The sequence below is a fragment of the Struthio camelus genome, chromosome 4 (assembly GCF_040807025.1).
Source record: "Struthio camelus isolate bStrCam1 chromosome 4, bStrCam1.hap1, whole genome shotgun sequence".
NCBI classification, from domain to species: Eukaryota; Metazoa; Chordata; class Aves; order Struthioniformes; family Struthionidae; genus Struthio; species Struthio camelus.
The window spans coordinates 42,638,376-42,663,141 of NC_090945.1; the positions used below are offsets into that span (position 1 = coordinate 42,638,376).

The window sequence follows — 24,766 nt, forward strand, 5'->3', positions numbered from 1 at the left end:
ACATAACCTTTTTAATTTCTTGCAAAACAAATTTCAACCACTACATACCAGTTTCTGAAAGATTTTTTATTTATCATCCAACCTTGCAGATACTATAAAAATAAACCATTATTTAATACTTGGTTATTTTTATCATACTTTCTAAAGCAAAAAACAGATACTCAAAAAAATAATTTTCTTTCAGTGTCCCACGAGGCATCACAGCTCTGGGTTTGTTCTATTCATGCAGAAAACAGAAGCATCTCCAAAATATGGGAGTGAGGTCTTGACAGCCTTTCCTTCCTTCCTATAAACCGCAACTCTCTGTACAGATTTTCATGAAAACTTAGTAGGGCCTGAACTGAGATGGATTGCTATCTGAAGGCGGTGGAGGCGGCGGCGGCGGCAAAAATGGGTATGATGGGTTGTACATGTTTGGGCCTGTCCAAAGCATATTTAGGTTCGAAGGTGGAAGGTGATGCATTTCATTAACAGAGCCAAAAACTGGAGGAGGAGGAAAGGGAGGATAGGCATACTGTTGCATCATTGGATTTTCTTTTCTATGAGGTTGTGAAAACACTGGAGACTCCTGATGCATTCTGCTGTCTGAAGAATATAGCTGTGGAGGTCTTGCTTGCGATCTCAAAAAGCCCGGAGGTGCTGATCGAGGAGGAAATGGACCCCTTGATCTGCCATGGTATCCCCTTGAGTAATTTGAAGCAGGCTGTTGCATTGACTGATGAAATCCATTATTCTCACCTTAAAAACAAAAAGTTTTACTAATATTTTGCAAAAAAATTAAGTTTAATCTCAACAAATCTTCCAAGATGCTTTTGTCTTCAAACATGAACACAAATACATTAATACATATATTGAAAGAGTCTAAAACTAGGTAAAGCCACAGTTTTAAGTCACACATGAAGTGAAGTCAAGGAAAACTGAAAGAATAATCCTAAGGGTTGCAAATTCAGTCATTAACACAAAATTTCACCTTCTTTCCCTCTATGCATTTTCATTTGCATGAATGAACCACAGGGATACTCAAATTGTGAATATTTTGAAATCTTAGGTTTAAAAAGAAGATTTAGGAGCAACAAATTTTAGAACTGAAGATTTTAAGTCCGATTTAAATCTGTCAATAGGTTTTCAAAATTTCGTTCTGCTGCAAATTGCTACTGAACTTAATATTGAATAAATATAAAAGCATACATTCAGTCCTACAAAAATCTCTTTGGTGGACTTAAAAACCCTTATATTTATACACAGGTGAACAGAATGCAAAAGTTAATTAATTTTCTACTTCAGTAGTTTATCTAATAGAAACATGAAAAATCATCATAGTTACAACTTAAATTACATCTACACAGACAGATGATATGACAGATGTGAAATCATCTACCTGTGTTTAGAGCAGGCATACCATGCGCAGCATTGCCCTAAAGTGGTATACAGCTTTCAGATCTGTGTTGGCATTAGAGCAGAGACACAGGGGACTACCTGAAATTTAAATGCTTTCCTAACATTCAAAGTCAAACTGGTATTCTGGTTTTATGTTATCATTTAAAAAAATATATATATCAATGAACTCTAATACAGCTGGTTTGCGGAGATGATTTAAGCTTAAATTTAAATAGCTTTGTCAGAAGAAAGTCAGGCTGCATCTTTAGACAATTAATTTTTAGCATTCATCTTTCAAACAAATGTTTCTTTTTCTGTATAGGTCACACTGTAAGTATGTATTTAATGTTCATAACAAATGTACTACCATTTTATATAAATACTGTAAGAGTATTAATAAGATTAAGTGCTACGAAACTGTAAAACGGCTACAGCAAGAGCACTGAAATATTAAGTGTGTCCAAAGAGCTGCTAAGACATTCAAAAAGCTGTAGAATTTAAATTGACATGTGATCTGAAATGGATTTTAGGGTTAGAAGCACAAATGTACTTAGGTACATAACATTACATAAAAATCACCAAATCTGAAGAACCTTAATCGACCTCATCTTTGGCACTAAATTATATGGAAGCATCTTCCTCTTTGAAAGCTAAAGCCATAAAGATAGCTGGACACCAAAATTCCTATTCATTTTCATGGGGGGGAATTAGGATCTTGGATTGCTTTATGCATCTAGTCCTCTGGGAAGCTCTGGAGTCAAAGTACTTCAATAAATGTTTTTGTTTTTCTATCAAAGCCGCTAGCAATGAACCAGTTTTAATGCATTTAGTATTAGAGTTTTATGAAGATGTAACCAAATAAGCTTCCAACTGAGAGCGAGTTTGTGCCCCAACTTGCCAGCTACCCTTGCCGTTGAACTCCATAGATGAAGCCAAATTGCCCACAATGTCATTTTTAAAACATGCTATTTATAGAGAAACACAGCAAATGTTAATCCATGCTCCCTTAACAGACTGAGACAGCTCCTCCTGTTGTGTTATCAGATACAGAACATAGTTCAGGAACAACCTCAGCAAGCCCTAGGCAGAGGCAGGTCTGCAATGAGCTGGCAAAATAAGGTTATGGTAGAAAACATGCCACATGAAGTGTAGAAAAGCAGAAGTCAGGAAAGAAAGTCATCGGCAATGAAGGAAAATCGTCACACAGGGTTCAGACCTTTCTCCTAAAGGAGAAAGGGCAAACGCATAAGGCACAAGCCAGTCCAAGAAAGACCACAGCTTTAAGGGTTAGAAGGGAGGGACAAACTGTGTACAGAGCAAAACAGCCAACAAAATGCTTTCTGACTTCTGAGCTCAAGAGAAAAAGGGTTGAGGCATGGCAGGGGATGGTAGGGAGGGATGCTTTCTGTTAAAAAGGGAAAAGCAGCATCAAGCCTATGGCAGGAACTAGCCCAAGAAAATCAAGGGCAGGAGGGAGCACTGTACAGTGGAAAAAGGGGAAGATAGAAGCAGCAAGCTGATGCTCCAGCAGTAGAAGAAAAGGAAGCATGGGAGTGCGGGGGTGAAGAGGGCCAACAGTGTTTAAAGGGAATGGTGCAGAAAGCACGCAAAGAGGCAGGTCAGTGAGAAAGTACGTTAAGATTTTCAACTAACGTGGCAGCCAAAAGCAGGCTGCATGCAAGCATAAGGTCAAGAGATTGAAAATTTCGTTGCTGCAAACGGAACACAGCAGCAAGTATATGCCTGAAGCAGATCTGCAGACAGCAGGAGAAAGGAGGGTGAAGATGACTGTGCATACTATGAAGAACTATATCTAGTTTATTAAACTACTATAGGCTAATTTACTTAATGACTGTATTGGCTGAACAAAGACTCCCAGTGGGATACACAGATAACTTAATTTTGAAGGAGAGGTATTAATGTGTCTTGGGTGAGGTAGAGGTAGGGTTTTTTTTTTTGTTTTAAGTCCTTGAATGCCAGAAAAAATGAGATTCCAAAGACAGGCCTATGCACTCCTCCATTTTCTCCCTGCGTTCAAATGTTTAGGTTGAACTCAGGCCCCAGTGACATCTGCAATAAATAAGCTCCACACACCATATCTGCACTGTGTGTCAGCTGACACCTTCTTAAGAGCCTCTGAGTTATCTGAGGAATGCCATATACCTATACTACTTCCCCATTTTCAATGCACTGGAAAAAAATTCATTCTCTAAAAATAAAAAAATAAAATGAGAAGCTAAAGGAATGCAGTTACAAATTCATAAATAAAACTTTGAAAAGCACAAAAACATTGATTAACAAGGATATCGTTGAATTTCAAACTAAGTTTAGAAAAAGGAAATATTCTCCCATAGTATTCACTCACTTGATTCATTTGTTTCTGATTTCAGTTTCTTCCTTATTTGATTTTGAGGCTTCTTTTTCTTTTGTTTTGCTTCTCTTTCTTTTTCATCATCACTGAAATCCAATGCCTGATTAAAAAAGTAAAAGTCAGACTGCATACAGAACTTCAACTCTAGCAATAAATTTACAAAAGACTCCATCATGCAGTCAATTTCAACTATTATGACTGCACTTTCCTTTTTTATTCAAGGAACTATCACGTTCAACTGGCTTCTCAACACAACCAAAAACCTAGCCCTTTACAAGTTTTTCATAAGAGAAGCAAACTCTCAGAGCTTCTTTTTCCTACACCATTCAAGTACTAAACACAAATTGTTAATTTTTGATTGTTTAGATATTATTAGCAACAAAGAAGAAAAAAGATCAATCATTTATACTACAGAAATATCTGAAGAGCCCATTACTGCCATCTAATTACAAGAAATAAGCCTGTACCCAAATTATTTTCATGTTATCTTCTACAGCTTACTGCTAAAAACAGCAGTGCAGATTTTAGGACATGCAGGTATTTCAACGGAGAGTTTACCAAGGGGTTCTATTTCACTCTTCCCAAGAGGCCTCTATCAAAAACAAGAAATTACTTGATTCTTACCCAAAAGAAGAGTAAAAAAAGTAACATAGTAGTAGCTGAGGGATCTCTGAGGAAGCTGGCTAGTTATTCTCAAGAAAAGCTTTCAAAGGCCTATAAGTTATCCAAATTGCAGGCTAGGTAAGTTAAAATATTAATAAGCTATTAATATTAAACCAATATTAAACTCAGCACAGTTATTTAACTACATTAAAGTACACTAAAAAATACATTGCAGAAAATTTCCATTTACTGACAGTTTTAGACTAAATCTCACCGTTTAAACATCACTGTTCCTGCTAAGCTCTCAGTAGTAGTGTAATTCCAAAAAATATTCAGCTTTGAAGAATGATGTCACTTACAATACACTCAATCCAACTGCACCGTTTTGTTCCAGCTATGCAAGGTTTTGCTGGCTTTAGAATCCTAGCTTACATTTACAAGGAGAAAAGGATACTAATGATAGGAAAGAAATTCAGGAGCATAATTCAGTCCCCAAAAAATAGTTCCCTTGTCTGACTTAAGGGAGCAGGGCTTGGGCGTTCTCAACAACACCATGCTAACGAAGTGCTGAAAAAACATACTTAATTCAGGAGACAAATATTTCCTGTTCTGCATAACTAGATTATATTCTTATATATGAACAAAAAAACATGAAAAATGTAACAATATGCTATACACCTCCAAGACAGACTTTTACTAACTCTTTTTTTTTTTTTCCCTAAGGACTTCAATATGCCATCCTCCGATGGAACAAAAAATCATGAACAAGAGGTACCTTCTGTTGCTAGCTAATTTTCACTTGACATTCCCTAAAAGCTGTCTCACAGAAAATCTCTTCCTGCGAGCCCTACAGCAAACAGATCACATATTGCCATCCTGTGACCCTGAAGACAAGTCCTGGCAAGATTGTATTACTGAGTTTACAGTTAAACTGAGCTAAGTACAAGCCTGTCAGAAAAGAAAAACTTAAACGGTATCTCAAAAAAAATAGCACAGACAGGCCTAACATGTATTTAAGGTTCACACAGAACTAAAGCTTCATAGCATCACAAAAAGAATTAAGTTCAGAAATCCCACACAATTCCCCACGGGAGTTAACCAAAAGAGCTGTAAGAATCTACTACTAGCTGAGGGCTCTAAAAGAGTCTGACTGTATGAGACTGTTTGAAGCATCACTAACAAAACTTTATCTATATCCTTTCCAATGCCTTGTGCCTTTGAGGCAAAAGCAACCCTGTACCAGCTCAGTGGTTACAATCTGGATTTTAGCTTACACTATATCCAGTAAAGCTGCCCAGAGCTAGTTAATCATCACAAGATGTTAGACTTGGGTTGTTTTGGAGAGAACAACCCACACAGACACATCATAGTCAGACCCACCGCTACAACAAAGGTGTCACACAAAGCAATTGACTGTCCTCAGCCATCACTGACCTCTTTCAAATTTCCTTCCTAAAACAAAGTACAGTAAATCTGAAGTTCCCTCTGTACATTCATGTTCATGGCAAGGAAAAAGGAGTCAGATGTGACCATGCACCAAGTAGCCTGTAACATTAATAGAACACAGGACAATTCTGGCCTCAGAAGCTTGCAATCAGATTGTGAGAAAGTTTCTGCATATTAAGAATGATGGCACTGACATCAACAAATATCAGCTTTGGAAAAAGTCATGACTCCATGTCTACAAAAGACTTGACTCTATACCGCCAAATATTAAAGTTTCTTAGGTTTCCACAAATTCAAAACAAGCATTTAAACGCTTATTTCCTGAAAAGCTTTAAAAACACTACTAAAACTAGGAACAGTTACTATTAGCCAATAAGTACACTTTAATATCAACATGAGAAAGTCACTCTATGAAATTAAGACTAGTTATAAGGAAAATAATTTATAAGTATATAGAAACTTTTTAAACTATTAGCACATATATACAGTCTACTTCTAATTCTCAAATGACAATGCTAATACAAGAAAGGGAGGCAATTTACAGAATTGTCAGACAAGTATTCTTAAAGAAAAGTCAATGCTGCTCAGTTCGACTCATTTTTGTGGGAAGAAAAAAAAGAAAAAGTTTCAAAATACATCCTCACAATATCGAAAAAACTGATGTTCTCGGCTGACAGACTTATGCCATAAGACATTTTCAAGCATAACAAAGCCTGCATCACAGCATTTCTCCATCAAGTCAAAACAATTGGCTTGGAATAAAGATTGCAAACGTAAGAATTGGTTAGAACATGAAAAAATTTCCTACCTAAGAAATTGAGCAAGAAATACATACTGAAGAACTATGTTAACATCACAAACTTTCACAGAATTCCCAAAAAGCAGCTCATAAATCTTTTTAGGACAGTCAATGCTTTCAGAGATTTCACCTGTTTTCTTTGGGCAAGGTAGGCTCGAAGTAAAAATTGCAAGAAAAAAATGACTCAAGTTTTGAGCTAGAAAACAAATCAGTCTCATGGAAACATCTCAATGAAGCCACCAGCCTTGGGCCTCTTAAGGAAGAGAATGATCATAAAAAGCATCTTTAAGAGTGTGGTTAAAGAGCACTGGACAAAAAAGCCTGGAGGTCCCTGAACAAGTCTTTAGAGACCCTACAGTTAAGTGGTATTGAATGAGTGTGAGCAAGGAGCTCCCTCTCCAGGTTACCCTGTAGGACTTCCTTTGTATGAAAGAAGCTCACCTCCTCTCACACAGTCAGCATTCCATAAGAGGAAGCAGTAGGCAAACCTTGCCAAGGAGAAGGCAACAGAAGAGGCATCAAGTTAATCTAACAGAGCAGGCAGCTTAAACATCCTTACAGTATTCTACAAAGCATACCACTTGGCCTTTAAGAAAAAATTGGGTGAAAGACAGCTGCAGTGAAAGAACAGCAAGAACAAGAAATCTCTATCAGAAGGAAAACTATGGGGCAAGCTAAAAGCACTGCTACTCAAAGCTCAATACTGATTGCCAAACATGGTCTTGAAGGACCAGAGGAACTGAAGATCAAGACACAAGTTTGTCTAATTGCAAAAATAAGTAGGAAGTAAGACAATTAGTTCTCTCTACACTGACTGGGAGATCGGCTCAAAGGAAAGCATATCATCTTTTCAACAAATAAGCATATCCAACTTTTGACTGCATAATAGTAAGCTTACTAATTAAATAGTTACTCTGCGCAGACATTTTTCTATATATATTTTTAGGTAATCAAAACTGTAAATAAAAAAAGCCATCATTACCTCCGGTGGTGGTTCCTGGTCATTCTTCCAAGATGCATCTGACCCTTTTTCCCTAAAAAGAAAAGACGCAAGTTAGACAGTCAAGAAGGGAGATGATCTAAAGGAGAATGAGAGATTTCTTGTTTGAATCATGTAGTAGCAATATATTCCAGCTTAAAAATAACTTACAAGAACTGTACTGTAGCAGATAGAGCAATTTTTTTTTTTCAAGGTATCATCTGTTAAAGCAAAGTTGCCCATTTTAAAAGGAAGCACTTGTTTCTGTGAGTCATTTCTAAGCTAATAGTAACATTTGTCAACTTATGTCTTCAGAACATTCACCACTTGCAAAACGTTCCTACTTTGGTTGAAGATGGAACATTTTGCATAGGTAATATTAAGCTTTGAGCAATATTCTCTCAACATATCTTGCTGATGCCAGATTGTCCAGCTGAACCGGGATCATTTATTGCAATTGTCTCATGCTACCTACAGTCACCAGCTTTCTTATTCTTCCCTTCCACTCCTTTGTATTCAGAACATATTTCCAGTTGAAAAGGAAAATGAAGTAGTCCAGGCAGATGCAAGCTTTAAGCATACCTACAGCAAAGGAAGCTTGGAATTAAAACTTACTACTTGCAAAATGCAAGTACTTATAGGCAAAAAATTAGGTCTAAGGCCTTCAATAGGTGCTCTGGTAACCACAGGTTTCACGTGTTCAAGAAACCAGTGACAATCAAGCAGCAATAACAAGATCAAAATATGTAACAATCAGCTCTAGAGAGCCTAGACTCAAAAGGACCATAGTCAAAGATGGTCCGAAGAACTCGGGCAAGTCATTTGGAGGTACTTTGTGCCTCAACCCCTATCCGTAAAACTGAAGCTCAGTCTTCACATATCACTAGAATACCATAATCACAAACAGGTTGTGCCTTTATAAGCAACCCGTATTAGCATGCAAACCATTCTAAAGTTACAGGGAAGAGAAAGATGAGTACTTCATATGACTAATTTCTAAGCTGCAGAAAAATATTTACCTATGCAATGATGGAGAGTAACACCCCTCTCATTATGAACAAATTTCTTCCCTCCTTTCTTCCTTTTGTTACTTTAGCATAATAAGTGCCTGCGAGAAATATCAGACCATACAGGAGGAAGAAACAAAAAACCACACACACCCCCCACCAAACCCACACCCGTGGGCATTAGACAATATGGAGTACTACTAATTGCAAAGTCTGCGTCTTAAATTTCACTGCTCTTTACACAGCTTATCTCACTATGACAAGTCGGTGCAAAGCACAAAACATTTTAAGCTTTGAGATATTTAATACTGACTGGTTCTTTACAGTAAATTAAGCCTTTGATTTCTGAACTCAGATATTCCAAGACTAAAACTAACAAAAGGTGGACTCAGAGGAATCATGAACATCCATGAGATTCTTCAGAATCATTTCATGTATCAGGTAATACAGGCAAAACTAGCAAATCTGTTTTTAGCAGTAGATTACTTGTCAATGGATAGTGCAAAACTTTATGAATGACACTTCAATCTATTTGGCTAAAAAAAAGGAATTCAACATGAATACTGGCAGAATTGCAATTAACACAGACACCAGTATTGCTAGCTGTGGTCAGAAATATTTACGAGCCAGATAAGAACTAATACTAATAAACTGATTGGGTCACACGAGTGTGATAAAGGTCATTTTTTAAAACCTGTAGTTATTTCAGGCAATAATTGACAGGTAATTAGAAAATTAACATCTAGCAGCCATTTATTATGCTCTATTTCTTAATCTTTATCTTTGAATAGGCCTCTTTTGAAACAGTGAAAAACACTCCTTATCTACTCATATGTTCCATTTTATTCAAGTAGATTGAGACACAAATACTATCAAGAAGCATTTATTCATATGTTCTATTTTACTTGAGTAGAATATGAGACAAATACTATCAAGAAGTTCCTGAACATCGTTGTACACTGCCACCCAAATCCCACCCCCTTCCTCAAGTTTACAGCAGGTAATTTGCCATATAAAATTGTTATTCTCAATTACCAATAAAACTGTTATGCGGATAAAGTTTCAGTTCTGGCCTTGTAACTGAAATAATTATAGTAAATGAATGCCAATAGGCCATCTTGTTCAGAATTTATTATGATCAAGTTCACTGTAGGATATTAGACCATAAGAGTGGTCTCACTAAAAAGTTAGTAGTGCTACACAACAAGAACTTACAAAATCAGAAAAAAGTTCATCTTGCAAAACATGTGTGCGTATGCATCAGAGGGTAGGGGAAATGAACCAAGTTTCTTCAGAAAAACTGTTTCTGGTTACATTTTAAGTAGCACAACAATACGAAAAGAATAAAAGATTAACACGTTATTTTGAATAAGGAGTTTCTAAACTTCAGTAATTTTAACACTTCAATAGCTTGTAGTTTACAGCTATTCTGCACTGATCTCAAAAGCAAAACAGTACAATCTTATTACAGCACAGTTGAGTTCTAGTATCAAACCTATTCCCTACAGTTTCTCACTCATCAAGGCTAAACTTAAATTCAATATTTTTAGCGGCATTAAAAAATTATAACCAGGTTAGAAAATAAGTCAGACTCACTGCGTTAGTTTCTCTGCAAATACATACTGGGTGAAGTCCTCCACTGACGGAGCAAAATACATGCTGTCTTGCACATTAATACCTTTCGCTTTGATGTGCTCAGAGCTGTTAAACCTCAGCACATAAAAGGGATGTAAAACAGGACCAAATATCTCAAATATCTGAAACAAACAAGACATATTTTAATAAACCACCAAGAACAGAGAGCTAATTTCACTGTAGACAACTGTGAAGCTTTAACATATTTTGTATTTAAGAACAGTGCTTGATATCTTTCAAACTGCAGCACCAAATAAAGTCATCTTCAATCTATATTTTTTATAACCTCATTTTCTCTGTATTTCCTCAACTGCTGTTTAAATTAAAATGCGAAAGAGTATGCATGCACGCACATCCACTGATATTGCCTTCACCCATCCAACTGCAACACTTTTGCTGCCCGTTTCATTTATCATGGTAATCTTCATTTTGTCAAATCTCTATTCTTCTCTTTCCACTTTTGCTTTCAAATCTTTTACACACAGAACAATCTCCTGACTGTTTATTCCTCAAAATTCATTGCTACAAGAAGCCATTAGTTCTTATGCATGTTCCCTAATGCCATGGAGGGCAAAGAATTCTGAGATGTTCCAGGGAACATGCACAATTTCAGCCAGCATTTTCCTGTGTTTCACTCACATTTAGTGTAAAAGAATATTAATGTAGTGAAAGTTCTGGATGATGGCCTTCCTCCACTGGAAAACACACAAGATACAACGCAATGCCCCCCTCAGCAAGTATTCTTCATACACTTGCATATAGCACACATTGGTCTAGAAATGGAACAGGCAGCAGCAGAGAACAGCTGTGTAACTTTCCCCATTTTTCCTGGGAGTAGACCCCAAATTCTCCAATCTTTCCCCTAACTCCTGCTAATAAAAGAGCATAACCTATTAATACAATATTTGAATGCAATCACTCCCCTTCCACAAGCCCTCTCATAAAATAGCAGAAATTTATCATATCTTGCAATTCAAAAGGGGTTTCACAAAATTCAAGCCAGCAATTTTAGAGATTAAGTAAATGACTATAAAGAAAGTGACTGCATAGAAACAGTCAAAAGCACAAAGAAAAGTAGAAATTAAGACTCTTATTTTAAATCTTTTATTTAGTTGACTTCAAGACTATTTGCTGGAACATGAAATACTTTATAACATTTTTCATGCTTTACCCATACCTTTCCTGCTGCTTGCCGATCTTCTTTAAAAATTATGCTGTCTTCATTTACTGGAGGTAGACCTCTCAGAGATTCAATTATTACTAAAACAGGAAAAAAAAAATCTTCAGTTAGAGCTTTATGCTCTAACAAACAGCAGTATGTAGTTAATCAGAAAGAAATGTAAAAAACACACAATTATTTTTAAACTAAACTTAATTAGGCTTCACTCAAAAATCCTTGCACATGCACTAAATTGCTTAGCACTTGGAGAAGGAGTTTATAACTGTAAGATTTACACTGGTTTACAGAATTATTCTTCTCCAGAGAGGGAAGAAGAAAGGAGATATGATATTAAAAGGTACAGAAGAGGAGTCTGAGATGCATATATGTGAAACATTTGTTGTATTTCCACAAGCCATTTCATATTCGAGAGCACAGCAGCAGTAATTTTTTTTTTTTTAAACTGTAAATGCACAACTACCTTCTTGCTATTCCAAAAAAAATCCCCCAGGAAAAGAGAATGAAGATAACTATTTGTTATGGCTTTTCCTAGCAGGTCATAAGACTCAGCCTAGAAGACAAAAGTGCAGCAGTCCCTAAGTAGCCACTGGTGGTGTCATCCATGTATGAAGATACACGATTTAAAACACATTCCTAAATTTTAATGTCATAATAGTCATATACTACATTTAGGCCTAATCTATGATTAATGAAACTATGAGTGGTCAGATAAAGCAAGCCCTTCTAATAGCTCGAACATGAAATCTTAACACTTAAGAGACTTGTGCACTTACAAATGGACACAAAAGTATGTTCCTGTTGTGACTGAATACAGGATGTGATATGTAGGTTATACAGTCACAGCATTCTTAGGTTTTCCAGATTCAAAAAAGTAAAAAGCTTATTCTTTACTAAAATCTTGAGAATAGTTTGTTCTTGTATTTGTTTTTTGTTTACATCTGTTGCTTTAGTCTACAGAAATATTTCAGTCTTCCATTAAATTCAGTAGGAATTCTGCTTAAAGCTGTCAATACAGAGACCTAGCAGCATTACACTCAAATTCTGAATTCAGGTTCTGAAGGTAGTTTTCTCCACCTCTAAGACAGCATAATGCTCAATTAAGCATTCTCAATACCTCTCCACCATCAAATAAAGTCACTCAAGCATACAGTGTCACTATAAAACTCCACTGAAAACAAAACTGTCTTTGCTAAATTTGCATAAAAGGACTTAAAGCAATGCTCATACACCTCACCATGCTAAAATACTCAGGCTTCACTACTACTTCAGCGCACAAACATCTTGCGACATGTCAAGCTGTGACAATGCTATAGGCTTAGATTTATTGAATTACATGCAAGAGAGGTAGGGAAATTGGTTTATTTTCTGCCCACCTATAATACAAAATATACAGTAAAAATAGCCAGTATATCACTTAACTCTCATGAGAAAAATGCGTTAGAAAAAACAACTAGACCTCAGAGAACACTCTCAGCTTGAAATAATCATTTATAGCTCCCACCCTCAAGCAGGCTAGGGAAAACATTCTGCAAATGCAAATCATGCCAGTCCCATGAAACCCAAGAGAAACATTACCACCTACAGCCTATTTGGCTTACAACTCCCCCCACACACCACACCACCCAAAACCCTCAGCTTCTGCTTTTCCATAACCCAAAGCGCAGTCCCAGGGCAGGTTTCTCAAATATACCCAAGCTGTTTAGTTTCCAGACTACAACCCACACCCTGATTTTCCTCTATTCCCTTTAAGTACCTTGCAGCAAAACACTGCAAAGTTCTGTGAAATTCTGATATGTTGAGCAGAAGTTAATGTTCACAGACAGTTTTATTATCTTGCTTTTAGTTACTGTGAAGCAAGCACAAATCTGTATTATTCATTCTAGCCTTGAATTCATTTCACAGTATGAAACAGCCTACTTATAAGACACTATCACACTGCAGACTGATGAACTCTGAAATTTGCTGCAGAGAACAGCAGAGATTTCTGATAGACAGAAGGGACAGAATATTCAAGATACTAAATTATTGCCAAAATATCTGCGTTCCAAACGGGACTTTAATCCCTGCTCCATATCAGAAACAAACCTTATATACACTTAGGTATCAATTTAGTTCAAAATAAAACAAAACACCATTAGCTGGCAGAAATTGAAACTAAAGCCACTGAGACATCCCCTTCCAGAAGGGAGGAAGGGGAAGGAAAAACATATAGGCAGAAGAACTCACAAAACAAGCTAGTAAAGTCTAAAAATAACACAGGTATATTGGGTTTTATTTCACACTCATGGGTTTATTTCATGTATGATTATTATTCTGTTTTCTAACTTAAAACAACCAATATGGCCTGCTGAGTTTATATATTTCAGTTAAATAAAGCAGAATGTAAATTCAAGAATTCAGTTGTTAGTGAACCGACAGACTGGAAAAGGTTCAACTCACTAGTAAGGATGAGAAATTAAAGCTGGCTTTCAAAATTAAAGTATTTACAAATAGCTTTATTTAAACATTCACATAATTTGATCAGAAATAATGGCAAACTATCATTCAGTCATTTCCCTTTTAAGCTCTTTTCAAAGTATTGTCTCAGCTAAAAACAGCCCTGTTGAAGAACCCTATTCTTATCTATAAGCAAGAAAGGACAAGTAGAACAACGACAAGATCACAATCTTCAGTTCTTTCAAGCCAGCTTCTGTCCCATGGATAAGATTAAGCCTCACTCAAAACCAACAAAAACTTTGCACCAACAAAGTTATTGCAAAGGAACTGTCTGCATTACTAGGAGTATTTTATAATAAAACAAATTTTAAAAGCAAAGGCTATCCAATTGAATTTTTTGGTACCTTAAACTAAACAGTATTTAACTTCAGAACTAATTTCAATTTCCAACTATCATTAACAAATTGCTTTGAAAACAGTTCAACGAGTCTGGAACCTTTCAAATAAGCGTAAGGACAAACATACTATAAAAATTTTATTAGTATCAGCTTCTGCAGAACTTCTATTTCACTTATCAAAGTCTGAGGTCCAGGCAGACCTGAAAGTGTCCCTAAATGCCTGCTGCCTACAGCTAAGCTTACATCCATTGTATGTTTCAATCCTCTTCAGGCTTACCCTCCAGCATCTATAAATCATGTTAGTCATGCTGTCCTATGACTGCTGACACCAGCAGCTTGTATTTGGTCAAGGTGCCAGAATTAGGATGAACAGAAAAAAGACGAACGTGCACAATATAAAAATTACCCAACGAGCACTGCTAAAGAAACAAGTCTTTTTTCGGTCATCATACATTAAAGATCAAGCACTGGGGACTGACTTGTACTGTATCTGTACTTCCAGTTATCCACCTCCTATATCTTCAAAAACAATTTAAATATAGCACAGTATAGCTATAGCATAGATTAAAGATTTCTTAATATATTTTAAGTGTTCGTCCTATTGTTCCTAGAAGTAACACAAAAGTCATAATACAAGGCTAAAAATTTTTATGAAAAAACTAGAACACGGGAGTCCCACTAAACCATGTGCAGTTAATATTCATGATACCTTACACTTAAAAGCGTATTCCCAATAGCCAACTAAAAGAATTCACCAAAAATATAATTTCTGGTCTATCCATTAAATGAATTTGCATTCAGCAATCTGCTACCCCTTTCCTATACAAGGACAGTGTATCAAATATTTAACAGCATTATGAAACAGAATACTGTAGTACTAACATTTTGAGGGAACAGTTAAATGCACAATATAAACAAAATATTTTAATCAAAAACGCAAAGTAAACATATCGCCTACCCAGCTGTCCAATAATGCTTGAAACTGTCCCAAAGAGCTTCAGTTCAACCTCATTAGGCAGTATTACTGATAAGTCTTCAACAGGAGGCAGTTCCTGAAAATGAGTCAATATTCAGAATACAGTCTTTTCACAGTAAGACATTCATCACTTTGTTACTGCATAAATTTGACCATCCTTAAAACCCACTAGTATTTTGAAGATTTAATTAAAAATCTACACTTTGGAAATGTCTCCTTCAGAATAATTCTAAGTTAACTTATTTTGGGGAAAATGTTAACTTTGAAGACATCCTTTCTGTTAAGGCACTGCTCTACATATTTCCATCACCACTGAAGTAGAACCCAATTTTATTCAACTGGAGAAAACCAAGCAGGAGTGGGAGTTTTGTTCTTTTTTCGAACTTTCACATTAGATAAATCAAGTTCAATATATGACACAGTAATTACATAATCAGTAATCACAGACCAAGTAACTTCTAAACACATTCAATACATGACAAAAAATTACATAGCAAGAGATAAAGTAGCATGAAGTACACAAGATATATATTATCTGATTTGACAAAATGGCGTCCATGAATTCCTTGACTTGAGCCATTATAAAAATGTCAAGATCACAATAACCTACACAAAGAAAATGATTTTTAGCTGAAAGTCGTATTTGGTAAGGGTAATCTTAGAGAACATTTTTGAAAAAACACCAAATTTTTGAAAAAAGCCACATTTCAGATACACAGTTAGAAATGAGTATTGCATAGTATATATTCTTCGAATTAAACATTTTCCTTAAATGTAAGGATAGCAATCTGCTATTAAATATTCTGCAAAACGAAATTCATCATCTACTTCCAATTTATTATAAACAAGGTTTCTATGCAAATACTACACTACTGCAAATTCAACATGGATTACATGGAATACAAGGTAAGGGCAACCTTACCTTGTACGTATTACCTTCAAACTCAACATCTGCAATTGGAGGTAGTCCTAAGTTTAGCAATGAATTGCATCTTTAAAATTCATCTCTCATTTCTAAAATAGAACTCCAATAAAAGAATCTTATCTTGTCTCTTACGAACAACTTCACCCGATCACGTTCATTCTTAAGGTAAGTCCTTGACAAAGACTGCTAAGAGCAGATCAAAAACTAAACTGAGGCCAAGTCTTTTCCAGATCATACAATTTAGCACTAGAGTCAAGACGAGAATTCGAATAGAAACACCCACATGCTTTCAGGACAATAAGTGCTCTAACATTAAAACCAAATTCACTGCTGAGACTTAACTTAATCATAACAAGTCAAAGTAAAGACCAGAAAGCTTATAAGATTTTGGTCACAAAACTCAAATTGTGGAACAGCATAATCTGTCATATTATGTTCAGTATCTGCCCGTTCTGCACTTCAAAGTAGTAAGTTTTCTAAGGTAGTTTCATTAGTATTCTTTAATATAAGCAGATTTTTCCCTTGTGCACATATTCTAATCAAATAGACTTTCTTTAATCTTTACTTTATCTTTGACCCATGCTTTAGCAAATCAGCTATTATTGGAGACTTCCCGGTAAAAGCATAGCATCCTACAAAAAAGAAAATGCTTCATTTTTAATCACTTTAATTTTTAAAATAATACACATTTAACAAAGTGATCTACATCTTTACACGGAAAAATTTTTATTACTGTATTATAGCTTAGTACAAGACAGTAAATCTAGTTGCTAGAACTAGTTATCAAAAGCTTAATTACAGTTTTGTTCAACCATTGAAATTGTTCTAGTCTAAAATCAGTACTTAATGAAGCTTTTTTGTGATCAGTTGGACTTGAAGATAGAAAGATAACAGGATAAAACAGTAAATCAGAACGTTTTCACACTAACATGAATAGTATTTAAGTCAATACATTGAAATTGGTGAAAGCTATTAAGTACATCTATTTGAGCAAGTATTTTTGTTCAGAAGTCCAATGCTGTTAAAAAATGTTCTCATGGAAGCGTTTATGGTTCTATTACTGTCACAATTTGAAACGTGTGTGTAAATAGATGTAAGCAGAAGACTGACATTTTACTCCTTCCATTAGTTGCTAGCTTTAGAAAGCTGAAAATCTTTCTGTAACTTGTTCCAAAATACTCTTATGTTTCTTCAGTGCAGCTAGCTTCTTGGTTGAATATATTCAGACACAAATACAAGTCCCTACTGCCTTACATTTCAATGTAATTGATCTTCCATAGCAAGCAGTGAGAATTAAAAATTTCACCAACAGTGAGCATAGGCTAAGGAACTAATGTTCAAAGGATCCATCAGGTATCTACCACATTGGAGAGCCATGTAAAACAATACCATCATCCCTGTCACTCAATTTCTTGACTTACCTTGAGCAAAGCCCTTGCAACCCAAAACCAAGATCTCAGTACACAATGGTATATCTGTTTTTTCTACACTTCTAGTCATCTCTTGTACCCTTGTTTGGGCTTCCATCTAATTCTAGAACATACTTTTTATGAGGGGGAAAGATCTACTCTGTATCAAATAACTGAAGATGATGTACTGTTAATGTATAAATTGACATTAAAGTGTTTTATTACCCTTTTTATTTATGATCACAAATGATTTATCCATTATCAGATTATCACTAAAACTCATTCTTTTAAACGCCTTAACTTTGAGATTATGAGTAATAATGCAAACAATAGTTAATAAGCATATTATTTATGAGAATAAAGAGGAAGAGCTAGTATCTCAATGCAAAGTAAGGTTGTGATCTCCCGTAACTGGAGCAGAATGGTAATAAAAATAACAACAAAAATTACAATTTTTAACAAATACAAAACAGTTCTATGACAACTCATAGCTTTGATTAAGTGAGAATATGCAATTTGAATCTCTGGTAGGCTTGAGAAGACTTCTAAAATTTTCACATATTTGAAATTTATCTGCAAGATGCATCAGACCTTCAAGTAACCCTCACCAGATAAGGGCAGTGAAAGTCTGCAATATGCAAACAAAAAGGGTACTGTAATACCTTTTCCAGAATCTTATTTTCATAGACATCATCCAACTGATTTCGTACAAATCTGAACCCAGAATAAGTAGTACCTCTCACTTCAGAGGGATCTTAATATATTGAAAGAGAACACGTTTCAGTTATTAACTATGCTATACCTAAATCAGTGTAGAAACGTACACTCAATCACTGTTTTGTGACGACTTAAATATTTTTAAGTTAACGTATGTTAAGTTGGTTTACTGTAAAAAGGCTTAAAGGACAACACATTTTACTTACATCAAGAGGCAACTCATCTTTTGTTTTAACACTGTAAGATCTGTTATCCTTTTCACTTGGATGATCATCATCATCAGATACTGTTGAAGGAGAATGTGAAGAGGAAGAAGATGTAGTTGATGAACTATCTGAATCTGTATCACTGAATAAAACAAACACTGAAGTTAGAATATGGACTTCTACCTTACAGTTATATAAACAGTGGCTAGGTTATAAATTACCCAGTTATATTTGGATATCAGATATATTTAAGCAGCAACCTCTTCTGAACCTACAAGTTACTGGCCAAGAGCACAAAAAAACTGAGAAGAGTAGTGGCTTCAGCAGTTTGAGGAAAGGCTAACAATTACAATGGCTTGCTCAGGTTCCCACTGTTTCACTGTTGAATGGTGCATGTGACATGAGAGCAATCATCTCAATAAATTCTCCTAGTCCACTTTCTCCTCCCGGCTATCCAATGATAGGTGTATCCAAGAGTCCAGTGTCCCATTGGCACAGCTCCTATTATGAGACATATGTGATAAGTGCAAGTCCCAAACTGTACTGTAATAGGCTTGAAGTGAAATGAAACAGGAGTCATAAGATGATCACCTTAGTGCAGCACCTAGTAAAACAGCCAAATTAGGAGCACACTGTCTACACGCTACAAGCGCATCTCCATTTCATGCACCACTTAAACTATCAATATTTAACATTTTCCTACGTAACTAAGCACAAAAGAAAAAGAGAGAGTACATTAAACTACCTGTCACAGCTCAAAGTCATTCTGGCTGTACATCCTCAATATTAGGCTGAAGCTAAGTGATAGCCAAAAGACTTGTTTCAAGAGAAGCACCTTGTGCCACAAAGGAAAGCAAAACCCACCCACACATTAATTTCAGAGATAAGAAGGAATGAATTCCGTAACTCCTGCCCAAACTCCCCAGCTATGTATTCACAGAGACTAGTCATTTCTTTTTTCTAACTGGCACATACGTAAGAGATGTTTACAGTCCTCAACTCTTAATATTCCTGTTAAGAACCAAAGAAAGAAACCAGTCATTATTCATATCGGTACGTTCCTTTTAGCACAAGGCTAGGTTCTCCAAGAGTTAGTGTGAAAAACCAGTAGTCAATCCTTGTGGCTGACAACACAAGTTGCAAGTTTATGAAAGTTTGCTTGTGTCAATGTATGTTTGTTTCTAGGTTTGCATCTATCCTTTCTTACCTAGTCTGGCAGTTAGTAAAGGCAGATTTAAAAACAAAGTAATAAACTACAAAAATATTCCCTTTTAAATTCTTTGATATTGCATTGTCTCTTTCACAAGCAAACTGATGGCACTGAATCACCTGTTGCTGCTATTTCTTCCACAAATGCTAAGAGAAAGAAAACAAATAAGAGCACCTCCCAGAAGAGACCCTTTGAAAAAGCCAAGTGTAGACTTTTTGGAAGAAAATCAACATAGATAATGTAGGTATGGAACAAAATTAGTGAGATTACCAAAGAGAATTAAAAAGAGGGATGAGTTGCAGGGAGCCAGCCAAGCAGGCTAAAGCTATAGAAACTTCATCTGAAATATTCATCTGGAAATTGGAGCAAAGATTCTGGAAGCAAAAAAACACTATAGATGAAACCCCAGCCATACTTCAGAAATCTTGCTCTCCATCTCGTCCTGATGTTCTAGAAAAACTTGAAGGAAGCAAACAAAGTACTTCCCCAGTCAAGCTTTAATTCATTAACTATTAATGAAGCTCAGTGTCCTCTTTTTATGAACAGATCCTTAGACTTCACATCAGTCACCATTACTTAGAAAGAGCACATTTCTTGCTGTTACAGAACTGCAGTGGCCAAAGGAAGACACAGAACTCATTAAACCAGACAAAAAAAACGTGCCAGCTACACTGAACACCAAAGCATAGCTGTGAGTAGAACAGAAACCCTTTTACAAACACATATAGGTTGAGAATCGCCTTTTCTATTGAGGTGTCAACATCTGAAGAGTAGTTAAAGATCTGCACTGTACACCCTTACTTCGACTCTTACATTCAAACTTTTTCCAACAATAACACAGAAGCTGTCTTATGAATGATGTAGGAGCACCCCAAGGGGACAACATCAAACAAAACTTATTGTTTGTGGCCTAAATGCTAATGTTTTCTTTCAAAATCATGTACCCTCAAAGTCGTTATTTTGGAAACTTATTAACAAAACAATGCCTCCATCACCACAAATGCGTTAGCCAAATACAACAGAAAGTATTGTTTTTAACTATACACCCTTTGCAGATAACTAATAATCTCCAGTATGTACTTCTATGCAAACTTTAAAAAAAGCATAGCACCTGTAAATGTCTCTTGGTTCTCTTAATCACAAAAGGAGTTGAAATCAAACCACAAAAGTAATGAACACAAAGACACAAAGGAGCAGCAACTCAAGCATCTCACTTGAGAAAGTGTTAAGCTGAAAAACAGGTAGCTTGAATACCACGAGAGGAACAAAAAAAATCCTACCACAAAATGCATTCAGTCCACACACACCCCAGCTGAGCCTAAGAGTGAAACAATCCCAAAATCGCCTGGGAAGCTCAAGAGGTTCTTCCTCCAGCTCTCAGTAGACTCACAGTGGGAAAGAGACAAGGAACCAGAGCACAGGCATTCATGGGGGAGAAGACAAACGCAGCGCTGAGGTACAGGGCAAGCGGCCTACACCTCGGCGGGCACCGGAGGCGACGCTCCGCTCGGCCCCTGCCGGTGCGTGGGGCCAAACCCACCTGTCTGAGCCCGACGAGGGGGCGGCGGCAGCAGCAAGCCCGCTGGGACCCCCCGGCGTCGGCAGCTCCCCTTCCCGCGGAGGCGCCCCTTGCGGCGCCGCCAGCAGCAGCAGCGTCCCTTCCTGCGGCGGCGGCGCCGGCAGCGCCCCTTGCGGTGACGGGGCCCCTTCCCGCGGCGGCGGCGTCTCTCCCCGCGGCAGCACCCCTTCCGCCGGCAACGGCGGCACGGGGGTCCCTTCCGGCGGCGGCGGCGTCTCTCCCCGCGACACTACCCCTTCCGCCGGCGGCAGCAGCAGCACCGCGGCCCCTTCCCGCGGCGGCGTCTCTCCCCGCGACACTACCCCTTCCGCCAGCGGCAGCAGCAGCACCGGGGCCCCTTCCCGCGGCGGCGGCGTCTCTCCCCGCGGCAGCACCCCTTCCGCCGGCAACGGCGGCACGGGGGTCCCTTCCTGCGGCGGCGTCTTTCCCCGTGGCGGTGGCAGCACCGGGGCCCCTTCCGGCGGCGGCGGCGTCTCTCCCCGCGACACTACCCCTTCCGCCAGCGGCAGCAGCAGCACCGGGGCCCCTTCCCGCGGCGGCGGCGTCTCTCCCCGCGGCAGCACCCCTTCCGCCGGCAACGGCGGCACGGGGGTCCCTTCCTGCGGCGGCGTCTTTCCCCGTGGCGGTGGCAGCACCGGGGCCCCTTCCGGCGGCGGCGGCGTCTCTCCCCGCGACACTACCCCTTCCGCCGGCGGCAGCAGCAGCAGCACCGGGGCCCCTTCCCGCGGCGGCGGCGTCTCTCCCCGCGGCAGCACCCCTTCCGCCGGCAACGGCGGCACGGGGGTCCCTTCCGGCGGCGGCGGCGTCTCTCCCCGCGACACTACCCCTTCCGCCGGCGGCAGCAGCGGCACCGGGGCCCCTTCCCGCGGCGGCGTGCCTTGCCGCGGCGGCACCGGTGCCGCTGCCCCTTCCCGCGGCGGTGTCCCTCCCCGCAGCGGGGAGCAGCGCGCTTCCTCGGCTTCTTGGGGCGGCGGGTCCCGGCCTTCGCCCTCGCCGGGGCTCGGGGCAGCCGGGGCCTGCGGGCCGGGCCCGAGGCCGCTCTCAAACGTCAGCATCTCCAGCTTCGCCACCACCTCCATGGCCCCGCGCGCCGCCCGCCGCTCTTCAGCCGCCCCACGCGGCCGCTCGCCCCGCCCGCGGCCACACGCTACTTCCGGCCACCGGTAGAGGCGCGCAGGTACTGGCTGGGGTTGCCTGGGCTACAGCGAGGGGCAGGGCAGGACGCATGCGTGGGCCGGGGGGCGGGCCAGCGCGGCGGGGGGCGGTGCCTCTGTGCTGCGTCACCAGGAGTCCGCCGCGGGGAGCGGCGGTTGCGAGGGGAGCGGCTCCTGCTGGGGCGGGGCGAGGGGGGGAGGGGGCGGAGCTCAACGGCTGCCCCCCCCAAGTGGGAGGGGCGACCGCGGAGGCCATCGAGGCGGGTGGAAAGTCGCTGACTCAATTTCCTAAGGCTTTAATTCATTATGGGGCCCGTTTAACCTGTGATGGATCTGGGCCTTTTGTTAAAATAGACCATTCTGTTAAAAACTAAAGAGAGGCAAGTATTGTTAATCGGTGGGCAGGACGTATTGTCACTGATAGTATAACAACCGTAATTGTTTCTATGTATTCAGTTTTCATCTTGTCAGAATTTTAGGTTTAGTTTACTTAAATCTTAAGGCTTAATAAATTTCACGATTAAATCAAACATGGTAAGTGTTGCTTTCCTTAGGTTTGCTTGAAAGACAAAGCTAGAGGTCACTGCTGCTCTTTTACATGGGCGAAATTCTAACTGGGACATATTGGGATGTGTTGTTATTTCAGAAATATGCTGACAACATGCAAAAGATTCATGTAATTAAAACTTAAGCGCTTAAGAAAACCTCTGTAATATCTATTACCGTAATACCTAATCCTATAATAATACCTAGCCAAATACCTGTAACACCTGACCACATCTTTAAGATCATCAAAACGTTCACCACAACATATACGTCCATTTAGTGTTCTGTGTTCATAAATATCCATTGTTACTCTTCTGTAGCTTGAGGGGGGGTTTGGTATCTGTCCAATGCCTCACACGCTCTCTGGAGGAGCCCTTTGGTGTATTAGGAATCGTCATTTCTCTTTGTATCCCAGGACCTGGCATGCATAGTACCCTCCCCTGTGGGAGAGACAGGAGAAACCTCCTGCCCCAGCTTTCATGCCTTTGGTGACTTAAAGCTCTTCCTCAGGTCAGTGACTCAGGAGACAAGACATATCTACTGAGCACAGTTTACCCATGGCAAAACCCCCAAAGTCTGCAAAAGGCAACATCAAGAGGTTGTGCTGACTATGAGCCTACAAAAAGGTGCCTTTCCCAGGCTCCAAACTGACTGTCCTCCTGCACCAGCAGTATTTGTTCCTGACCCTCACAGAGCCTCATGACACCGTCCTTTTGGTCTGGCTTCCAAATCAAGACTGAAGGCTGTCTTAATCCCAGGCAGCAGACACTGCGCTGGGTGAGCAGCACAGTGCAAGGCTGTTGGAGTTCTGAGGAGCAGGAACCCTGTAAAAGAATAAAATATTCCCTATGATAATTTTGAGAGCGCCAAAGAGGCCTGGGATTTGAATATATGATGAGAGCAGAGAAGAGGAAGGTACATTTTCTCAGTGCGCATTTTCTGTGTAGTAAACTTCCCCTCCATCTCTGAGAGAACTGCATGCTTATAGCTCAAAGGGTACTCAACATTTACTTCTACTCCAGGATGTCAAAACTATATTGAAAAAAAAGTCACAAAAGTGCTTCACAAATACCCCAAACAGGCAGGAGCGAACATCCAACAGGCAATAGATGTCCTCCTCTGCAGCCACTCTCCTGGGAATATTACTTTGTTTGCAACATGACACAGAAGACGCAACCAGTAGACCTTAGTAGGAACATTAAGCCTATACACATGTGCACGTAGAGTAATTCAGCCGTATTTTTTTATATTTATCTAAAAGTATGTGTAGGCCAAGCAAAATGGGGACATTAGAACGTTCCACAACAGATTTAGCATTACAGGAGTTTGATACTGAAGCGAGGAGCCTGTGTGAACTGAATATGTAAACAATAGACAGAAGTAAATTCCCACGTAACTTGCACAGTTAATCAAAACAGCTAGATTACGAAGCTGCTTGTCCCCATTGACTACACTGGGATCCAGAAGTTAGGATCTGTAAAGGCACATGGTCTGAATATTACAGCCCTATACTGCAAGCTCTTTAACGAAAAGGATCTTCTGAAATTCACACAGTTAAATGCCAACCACAATTAGATGCCAAAATAGTTGCACAGGAATTCAATGCTGAAGAATCATAAAAATGATTTGTATTGAGTCTCACTAGCAAATATGTTTTCATCCCTAATGAAGTGACAGAAATGGGGAGAAATACATACAGCTAAGGACTAAGTAGAGGCAGGGTCTTGCTAAAGCCCAATCCTGCAAAAATAGATTCTGCAATGGTTTCATTTCAAAACTAAGCAAGTGGAGTGTTTTGGTAGTTTGAAACTTT

General features: G+C 39.0%; 1 protein-coding gene across 1 annotated transcript; it reads right to left on the bottom strand.

The window, feature by feature from the left end:
• NAF1 (nuclear assembly factor 1 ribonucleoprotein) lies at positions 1 to 22,417 on the bottom strand. The gene is made up of 8 exons (XM_068942411.1): positions 21,215 to 22,417; positions 18,465 to 18,606; positions 15,190 to 15,283; positions 11,395 to 11,477; positions 10,179 to 10,339; positions 7,579 to 7,630; positions 3,743 to 3,848; positions 1 to 738 (listed from the first exon to the last, which is right to left on the bottom strand). Exons 1-8 carry the CDS (start codon positions 22,330 to 22,332, stop codon positions 326 to 328), a joined length of 2,169 nt encoding a protein of 722 aa, XP_068798512.1. The 5' UTR covers positions 22,333 to 22,417; the 3' UTR covers positions 1 to 325.
• Between the last annotated feature and the right edge of the window lie 2,349 nt (positions 22,418 to 24,766).

Bases quoted from the DNA above. Each gene is read 5' to 3' on its own strand.
- NAF1 (XM_068942411.1), bottom strand. From the start codon at position 22,332: ATGGAGGTGGTGGCGAAGCTGGAGATGCTGACGTTTGAGAGCGGCCTC. The intron at 18,607-21,214 runs GTGGGTTTGGCC...TGTTTTATTCAG, and splicing joins CCCTCGTCGGGCTCAGACAG to TGATACAGATTCAGATAGTT. The intron at 739-3,742 runs GTGAGTGAATAC...TTTGTTTTTAAG, and splicing joins ATCAGAAACAAATGAATCAA to GTGAGAATAATGGATTTCAT.